The 9,774-nt window shown below is 40.9% G+C and overlaps 1 protein-coding gene across 1 annotated transcript; it reads left to right on the top strand.

Annotated features, from left to right (window-relative positions):
• The first annotated feature begins 267 nt into the window (after positions 1-267).
• Positions 268-5,638, top strand: stard7 (StAR-related lipid transfer (START) domain containing 7). The gene is made up of 8 exons (XM_035668043.1): positions 268-1,410; positions 1,596-1,759; positions 1,923-1,972; positions 2,321-2,431; positions 2,652-2,734; positions 2,848-2,947; positions 3,048-3,132; positions 3,397-5,638. Exons 1-8 carry the CDS (start codon positions 968-970, stop codon positions 3,573-3,575), a joined length of 1,215 nt encoding a protein of 404 aa, XP_035523936.1. The 5' UTR covers positions 268-967; the 3' UTR covers positions 3,576-5,638.
• The last annotated feature ends 4,136 nt before the right edge of the window (positions 5,639-9,774 follow it).

Genomic DNA, 9,774 nt, shown 5'->3' with positions numbered 1-9,774 from the left:
GAGAACAGTGTAGAAAGTATCGTCTCTAGTCAATAACACACATATAAACCAATACAATAGGTGAATTTAGCCCCAAACAGGGTAACTTGTCCTTGTGTAATGTTGTATGTCGCAACCAATGACCCAACAGATCTTTTCAACTCAAAAACACACGTGGTGACACTTTTGACTCTTCGCCTTTGAACAGTACCACCGGGGGGCGACTCTAACTTCCTGTACGGGTTCAGCTTTGCGTAGACACTGATCCTGGACCAGGTCTGTCAACTCACCACCTCCTTCTAAACCCGACCAGCCTGGGACTCTAAATCTGATCCCAGATTATCGAAGGAAACTGGAGCTTTCGGTAGAGGCGTAAAGCCGGACTGGCGCACATGCTGGCGCCGTGAGCAGCTACGTTTCAGACAGGCACCCGCAAGGACCAATCAAACAACTCCCTGAACAACAGCCGTCCAATGAACGCTCGCTGTCCAGTTAGAGGGGCGGGGCTTCCGAGTGGGTGTGAGAGAGGCAGCAGCAGCAGCAAGACGAGGTCAAATACACTGCAGGAGTTTACCAAAACGTGAAGCTGTCTCCAGGAAAGACACACAGGTAGTCCACCATGTTACAGCAGTCCACACCGTCCACACCGTTGTTGTTATAGTCTCCGGTTAGAGGTAACGCGGCGGTGTCGCGGTGTATTGTGTCCGTGTCGCAGCAGCAGGCAGTTCGAGATAACGTCAGCTAATATTGATGCTAACGCCGAAGCTACATGTGCTCGTACACAGCTCGGTCACTAACGTTACAACCGGAGTAAAAGCATGGTTTTCTGCTAGCCAAGAGTCTGAGTTATCATCGGTTTAGAGTGAATGCATGGTGCATCTCTGCAGACGATTGGCTCTGGCTGCGGTGTTCGTTAAGAGCTGACGTTGCTGAACTTTACTGCTATTCGTTTTGCCTTTTGGGAACTCGCCACGGTCACGCAGCTGTCATGTTTCACTCGGTTCCCCGTCGTCCGATCTGCGACATCGGTGTAAATGCAATGAGACTTCAAAGCACCAAGACGTTCAGGCGGACTGTGGAGGAGGGCAGGGCGAAGCTTGAGAAGGTCCCCTGGGTGGGCCTGCTGCTGTCCTGGCTCCAGAGGGCAAGTGTCGGCGCTGGGGAGGCCGCGAGATCCGGCCATAAGAAGAAGGGGTTGCTGTCCATATTTGCGGACCACTGCAGCTTTGTGACCGGACAGAGGCTCCGGCGTGCTTGTCAGATCGGCGAGCTTTACTCCAACCTGTACTCCGAGCGGACCAGGTGGACCCTGGTTGGCAACATATGGCGCAGATTCCAGAGCAAGCACGCCCCTACTGGGAAACTTGTCGCGGCCCTGGCTGGCGTCTTCTTGTGGGACAATGAGAAGATTAAAGATGAGGAAATTCGCAGGTTTGAAATCTTTCTTTAAATGCACATATGGATGTATTTGTGCCTTGACATACCGGTGGATGACTTGTGTACAGGACAGGAGGCTGACACTGATTGGCTCCTTTAATTTGTCATCCATCTGTATGTGTACTGTATTTCCTGTGGCCTAACAACCTGTCCTGTTTGTTGGTGTGCCTTTTTGGAAGGTGTGGACTTGAGCTGCAGGCGCTGGATGCTGCAAAATGTCTAAATACAGCTTCAGGGACAGCGTCTGGACAACTTGAACCTGGCTGGGAAATGGTGATGGAGAAGAAGGACTTCAGAGTGTGGAAGCGCCCTATACCCAACAGTCACCTTTATGAATACAGAGGTCAGCCAACTTACAGTCTCACATGTGTAAACCAGGTCTCTGAAATGCAGATAAAGCCCACATTATCTTTTCTCGGAGTTGCTCTTGTGCTTTGGGTTTTTCCTGGTATGATGTTGGTATAATTTAAAGACTCAGCACCTTTTTATTTATGTTTTATTTGCAGTGTTGGGCTCGTACAATGATGTCACCCCAAGGCAGTTCTTCAATGTACAGGTAGAAACTTTTCAAATCTATAAATATGTTTTCTGGCACTCCAATTCTTTATCAGGGTTTCGGTTGTGCTGACTTATGAACAATGTGAAATGTTTGTATTACTGAAATAAAATTACATTTATGCAAGTGGATCCAAATGGTAATTGTAGTAATTTAGTAAGATTTCATGTTTGTTGCTGTGGGACTTTTATTTTAAGGATTGTGTTTTTGGAATGTTTATGGCAGCTTGTTTTTCCATTACCCAGCTGCTCTTGCACAACCAACGTGTGCACAAAAGCAACTGTAACACTCCCTCTATGTGCTATATTAAGCACCTTACCCTTCACTTATGCTTTCCCTTTCCCCCAGTTGGATACAGAGTACAGGAAGAAGTGGGATTCTCTTGTTATCAAACTAGAAGTGGTGGACAGAGATGTCGATACAGGCTCTGAAGTTGTGCACTGGGCCACACATTTTCCTGTAAGTCTCTGTTGTTTGCTGTTTAAAGGGAGGAGGCTGTTTTTTAAAAATGTGTGTACACAGGCACGTTTCACCTTTTTGTGTTTTGTTAACGCAACTATGATTGACCTTGGCTTTTCATTTGCTCAAGAGCAACTACTAGCCAAGTTACAGTATATTCATCAGTTTTTATTTGAGACTGTCTGCTTTTATTTAATCTTTCATTATTCTCTCCTCACAGTATCCCATGTACTCGAGGGACTACGTGTATGTGCGCCGCTATAGTGTTGACGCAGACAACAACCTGATGGTCCTGGTATCCAGGTGGGACTTAAAAAATCATGTGTTGCTTGAGTCAAATATAGTTCAGATTTATTACATTGCTAAATGAGTAACTTGTTTTTTTTGCCCTGTGTATTTGTAACTCTGTAATATAGAGCTGTGCAGCATCCCAGAGTCCCAGAGACTCAGGAATTTGTGAGAGTCCATTCATACCAGTCAAAGATGGTCATCCGCCCTCACAAGTCCTTTGATGAGGTTTGTGTTGAATGTTTTGCTACACAAATTAATTTAACTTACAACCAGGGTCCTGTTTTGTTGCCACTTTTTGTTTTAATTTGTGTGTTTTTCTTTACAGAATGGATTTGATTACCTGCTAACGTACAGCGACAACCCTCAGACTGTCTTTCCCCGTTACTGTGTGAGCTGGATGGTATCAAGTGGTGAGCATTTTTGTTTATAATAATATAATGATTATTTTCATAATCATATTTCAAACCAATATTTCAAAGCCCAAAGAGTTTACAGTGACAATAAGCACCAAATTATCACACTTAAGAACTTGGAATCTGCAAATGTTTAACATTTTTCTTGCTGTTACATTTTATATGCTTTATATTTCTTCCCTCATACATTTCCTGTTTTCCTATTGAGTATGCATATCCTACCCTGATAATGAAGAGACTCTCTCCCTTTGCACCTGGCAGGTATGCCTGATTTTCTAGAGAAGCTGCATACTGCTGCCTTGAGGGCCAAGAACTTGGAAGTGGGGATCCACGACTACGCAGGTGTCATTAAATCCAGTGACACCAACCGCCAGCCGAGCCAGGAGCGCCTCAGCGGAGAAAGCCCGCACACAGGTGGCCCTGGACAGATCTACGCTTGAGATGGATATTTATACACCCGGGGTTGTGTTGGTGTGTTGTCACTTGTACTTGAACCCAAATCAAACCCTCCGGCCAACCTTTTCAGTACATTGTGTGAACTGCAAATGGATCTCGCAACCATAGATGTGGTTATATTGGTTGTAAATGAGATCTCACAAGAACAATTGGCTGTATTGGTGACAGCATTACTGTACTTTGGATAAAATGTTGCCATGGAAATTTTCATCCAGACTGCTGGCTTTGGGTACTGCTTTTCCTTGGCCAGGCAATGCCATGTGAAGTTTCTTGCCTCCTTTGGTAATGATGTGTGTCTTAGAACCGTTGGTAGGATAGAGCCAAAATTCCTAACTGTAGAGACACTTCTGCCAAAGCACTGTTTCTCCCATTTTAACATTCTTTGTCTTGTCTTCCATTGTTCAACAAGGCTTGACTCAGTGGCTGTTCAGACCGCCGGCAGCCACATCATTGTATTAGTGTCTGTGGTGTGATTCCAGTGAGAAGTTGTGAAAATGCTGGTGCAGTATTTGACATAGAACGGTTACTATTACTGGCTTCTGGTCTACATTATTACAGAAACTTAAAAACTATGGCCATGATTTCTGCACTGACAGATGAAGAATTGAGGCCTCGGCGGGGAGCACTTCCTAACATGTTTCTTCATTTCATAGATTTAAAGCAACTGGTTCCCTGTTTGTGTGCAGCATGTGTGATTGATTTTTAAATGACTGGACAGGATGGATTAAAAAAAAGCTTAAAAATAGGAACATTTGCGCTAAGAATTTAAAAATAAAAACTCTAGGGCTCCTTTTGGGTTTTGGGAATGGCATTGTTTCGCTGTCAGCACAGTTGAGGGTTCACGCTGTCCATCTCACCGCGTTTGTTTGAAACTGCCAGCGTTGACAAAACAGCCTTCTGAAGATAAACCAGTCCTTCAGCATTAGGGGCGTAGTGTCTTATAACAACCACATAAATCCTCAGATACAACGGTACTGATGGGCTTCAGTTTAGATGTGCTAGCAAAGCAGCACTACAAAGACGCATGTTTAATAAACCAATGCCCTCTTCAGAGAAACGTAGAGTAGTTGTGTCACTTCCATTTCATACAAGTTTTTAAAAAATTCAGTTGTCTCATTTCAGCTCATAAATTCTTTTGTTATCCCGGTGTTCACATCACTTGTAGCAGACGTCACTTGAGTTTGCACTATTGGAGTTATGTGTGTTTGTGTTTTTCTATGTTACTGTAGATCTTGTACATTCATAAAACCATTGCCTGAGTACTGGAAAACCCTGTTCGTATGAGTACAACAACCTCTGTAACACGTTTGTCCAACATTGTGATTCTTCAGTTTTTGTTATTAATGTGGGTCCTACTGAAATGCCATATAATTCATCCTTCCAAATCATCCTTGTTGCTTTAGTAGTTAACTGTGGGGGTGTTATGAATGTACAAAGAGCACCACATGCTGTGGCATACAACACGGCCTCATAAAGTACACTGTTTACAGCCTGACAATCTGGCGCAAATATCTTGGAAATCCGTTTGTGTTTTAAAATAAAATCTCATCTTGTACTAAAATTTTGTCATTTGTTGTGATACATCAGAGTGATCAGCTGCAGTAACTAAATAAAGCAGTACAGTGGGATCCATTTTGTGAAGGTTTTCCCACATGTGAGTATCGAGTATTAATACATCCCCACTGTATCAAAAATGTGTATAATTCTGTATTTCTGTCTTCTTTTTTTTTAAAATGCCGATGTGAGATACACAAGATATGTTAACAGTGTATGGGGATGTTTTTTGATATTTATCTCTTGTGTGGTCAAACTAAACTGAGACTTTAAGGAGATCATGATAACCCAATTAAACATGCAGCATTTGCTAATGTTGAGCTTGCGAATGTAACATTTTAATGCTCTGTCATTTGAAGACACCACATGTGAATTACTTTAGGAGCTAAAAGAAATGTGTGAATATGAGCTGGTGCACTTGTTACCCTGTGATTTCAAGAATTATTGAAATGGAAGAGCAACTAATCAGATCAAATAAACAGATCCTAATTTACTGTGTTCAGCTGTTGATTGAGCAATGGTTTTGACCTTGTCTTGGTAGAGAAAAGGGTGATTAGCACTGTTTTTGTGCAAAGCAGCCACCGTCAGCCAGTCTAATGGGATAATCTGTAAAACCCTACTGCCTGTCTGGGCAAAAGGTCAGTGACGGACTGCACAGAGGCTCCACGGTTGACTGAAAGCAGTCTGCTCAACTTATCAGCTTGGAAGAATACTCTGCTGTATCCTAAAACCAGACTGCATATTATTTCTACACATTATACACTAATTGTCACAGAATACTGTTTTAGCAGTTAGTACACAAAAATATCAACATACTTTCCATTTTATACAAAGGCTATGAGTCAATATGTGTAACGTAATGTCAAACCTTGGAAAGCTACTGCCATTTTAACTTACATTTTAAAGTACAATGAACACAAATATTTTTATGGAGCTGTTTCACAACATCCACCATTTTTTTTATTTAATTATCCAGCTTCGTAGCTCCTCCGTTTTCTTTGTGCATTTATTGCATTGTGGGAGAATAATGTCCATCAACAGCACGCTCCAAAATCCACCTTACACGCACAAAACCTGCTTAGAATCAGTGTCTAGTATAGTGGTCTGTGTTGTCGGCTCAATTGTTGTTGGAATATAGCATTTTAGCTTAAAGCAGCAACATGGTTTTTGTTGTGTGGCCCCTGTGGACAAAAGTGGTAGTGTTTCCCCTGCCTTGAATCCGACCCGGTGGCAGGCATTAACAATAACTAAATTTATCTCAGCTTCTTGCTGATGGTCATGTTTGTGTATGTTAGTCATTTAGAGGCATCAGTTAAATTGAGACCGTTTCGTAACCACTGAGTTGGCTGTACAGAAATTGTTCAACGTCAGTCAAACTCTTGTAGGTTTTGTTTTGAGGAGCTTACTGAATATTATTCCTTGAAAGGTCTTGGTTGTGCATCTAATTGTGGTTGCTGTGGTCTTTTTGATTTTTATTTTATGAAGCCTCTCAGTCTTACAAGAGAATCTCCAAAAGGCTTTTTCATGGAAGACATTTTGACACGTGACAGCAGGAAAAGCACACGTTAATAATAAAATTAAAGATTTCCATTTAGCTGCTTCAGTTGAGGGTCTGCTTTTGTTCATGCTGTCAGACTGTCATCGTTTACTGGGACACTTGAAAAGAATGGATTAATGCATTAATGTTTGAGTAAATACACGTGTGTTTGAAAAAATAAATGCATTCGAGATGGCAGCTACACTTGAGGAATTACATCACCTCATTCATGGTGGCAATCCCATAAAATAAAGGTGTAACCACAATGACAATATATATCATTTTAACTGTGGCACATACAAAAAAGTAGGGTGTATTTTTATAGGAGTATGTTGTATACTGCAAATGAATGAATCAATATTTCTCCAGGATGCAGCGCATTTACTCAGTATAACATAACAAGACTGTCATTTTGACAATGATTTACATCCAAAAGTCTTACATCAGTGTTTTATAGTGTACATTATCTAATGTCTGCAGCGCATGACGTATTAGTAGGGCTGAATCAATTAGAATAAGATTCATAAAGAAAGGAGGAGTCCGGTTTAATCACTTTAAATTTATTGGTTAAATGCACTAGTTGTGATTTGACTTATGGGACAACATAGACTGAAACATAAGTAGCTGTATAGAAACAAAACTCAGATAATTTTATCATCACTTCAAGAGTATAATATTACTGTCTAAAACACATGGGCCTGTATGTCTTCGGGTTTGATTTACAGAACAGTGATGTGTCTGCAGTTTTAACTCAATGACCTCCACTGGCTGACATTATTAGCCATAGTTAAAAGCCACTGAGCACTTATAGTAATTGACACCAACCAGGTTGTAGAAAATGACAGTTTTATCTATATGAATGCTATAAAACCCTCTAAGTCCCACTCTTTCTCTTTTTTAAATCCATTTTTGCTCTTTATTCAACATAAAAAAACTACTGCAATAAAACACACAGGATGTTTAGATGAGATTTATTGGTCATAATCCTACATCTTAGTGTTCAACTTGAGATAAAACAACATGAATAAGAAAAAAAAACAATATTAGAGCCTGGAAGTGATAAATAATAATCAAAATCACCTTATGGTTATTGGTCCTTTGGGTTGTGCTCCGGAGTCTTAATTTCCTACAAATATTCTATAAGTTCTATAAGTTCTAAGTCCCATTTTAGTGTTCAATTCATTTATATTTTATTACTCACGTGAAAATAGAAATTTGACTTTTTAAAATAGCTTGGGCGTTCTCAACAGAAGGCAGATAGTGCTCGCAAGCCTCCAAGGTGCTTGGCACAACCATGGACAGAAGACACACTGCATGGTTAGATCAAGCACAATGGGGTCCTGGGCAAAGACAGAGAACCCAACGCAGATCACAGAATTCAGTTCAACATAAAGCGTCCGAGAAACTCGAAAGCTTTGTCACTTGGGTTAAATGTTAATGGAAGTAAAGGGAAAAATCAGTAAAACAGAACATATCTTTTTGCTTTTGTTAGCCAACTTATCTTTGCTGAGTGGGGTGAAGTACCCAACTTCCTAAAAAGAAACACATAATCGTCAAAGTATTTTCTGGGTTCTTACAGTTGAAGGACAATCCCACTGTTCGTTTTCAGTCAAAGAGTCGAAAAAGTCCAAAGGTGTGAGGGAGGGGATCCGGGTTCATGGATTAATTGTTGAAAAAGAAAGAAATACATTGCACCATTGGTTTACATAATGTTTAGCAAAGAACAATAACACAGTTACAGTTAAGAACATCTGCAGAATTAAAAAAAAAAAGATTAGTCATAGGTCACACTCACTGCGGAAAAAAAGGGCTACACCCTTACTGCGCACAAACTGCGTCAAACCCCACCCTCATGTCCCTCGCGCCCGACTCTCCCAGACATCACTGAAAAGAAATTCTAAAAATTCTATCACAATTATTTGTTACAAAGAAATAAGAAAACATTTTAAAGAAAAGATTTACAGCAGGCCTGAGGAATGGTGGCTTAATCAAGTTAGTTCTCCATCAGTCTATTGGGTGATCAATGGAAACAGAGTTTGGGTAATTCGTCAGTGATCTTGTTCGGAACCGCAGCATCTTATAAAGTCCACTCTCTAAAATTTTACAAGTAATTGACTAAAAAATAAGTCTTGGTAGCCAAGGATACCACTGGACTCATGAATGATACTTATTGCTGTTGTCCATCTGAGGACATTTGCCGTCTTCTCAGAGTAACAGACACAACTCCTCCTAACGTTTTAGTCCTAACTATGTTAACGGTCACTGAGTGCAATGTCAAGAGTCATGCTACCATCAAGTTAAGAGAACTGTTTCTCCAAAAGGTTTGCCAATCTTGTTACTGTCTCCTGTGTCTCTTCCAGCTCCCCTGGGACATCTTAATAAAATGAGAAGGCATTGGTGCGATAATCAACTTAGAGCTCCTGCAACTGAACCACTTTGTGTGATGAAATTACACCACAGTGCATATTAATGCACCAAAGAGAAACCCTGCGTTTGTTGCGACCAAATGGCACAAAAATGGGAGTACTTTGGGTGAAAATGGTGGGCGGTGGCGGTGAAACAGACTTCTGTTTTTCAGAACAATGAGGATGTTTCAAAGGGATGCAGTGTGGCTGATGGGGTGGTGTGATGGTTTTAATGCATGGATGATTATGATACATAATTATGCATCCTTACCTTGTTTTCTTCAAAGAATTGCCATGGATGACCAGTCAGGAGTTGCAGTTCAAACTCATGCGTCTCATAATCTATTTCTATATTTAACTCAAAATTATTAAACATTTTGTAGTAATTTACCATTAAAAGTAACTGATTTAAAACAAAATGACAAAAAAATGTCATAAAATTCTCTTCAGACTAAGGGTCAGTGTGACCGACCTAACAAACTATAAGTACAACACTATAAATATACGACTTAGTTGTAACTTACTCTGTATTTTACTGACAACCTCCAGTTGCTGTCTTTGGAAAGTAACTTCTACACATCTTGTCTTTCCAAGGAACCCACCTTTCCATCCTCTGGCCCCAAAGTCGATGTTAGGTGCAGCCGGTTGAGGGGCGACAGAGGCGAGTGGGTGCTCTGAGCTGCGTCT

Source organism: Morone saxatilis, unplaced genomic scaffold (assembly GCF_004916995.1).
Source record: "Morone saxatilis isolate NCDOM2014 unplaced genomic scaffold, NCSU_SB_2.0 Contig21, whole genome shotgun sequence".
Taxonomy (NCBI): Eukaryota; Metazoa; Chordata; class Actinopteri; family Moronidae; genus Morone; species Morone saxatilis.
The sequence above is the reverse complement of the archived record's forward strand: the minus strand, read 5'-3'. Positions and strand labels throughout refer to the sequence as shown.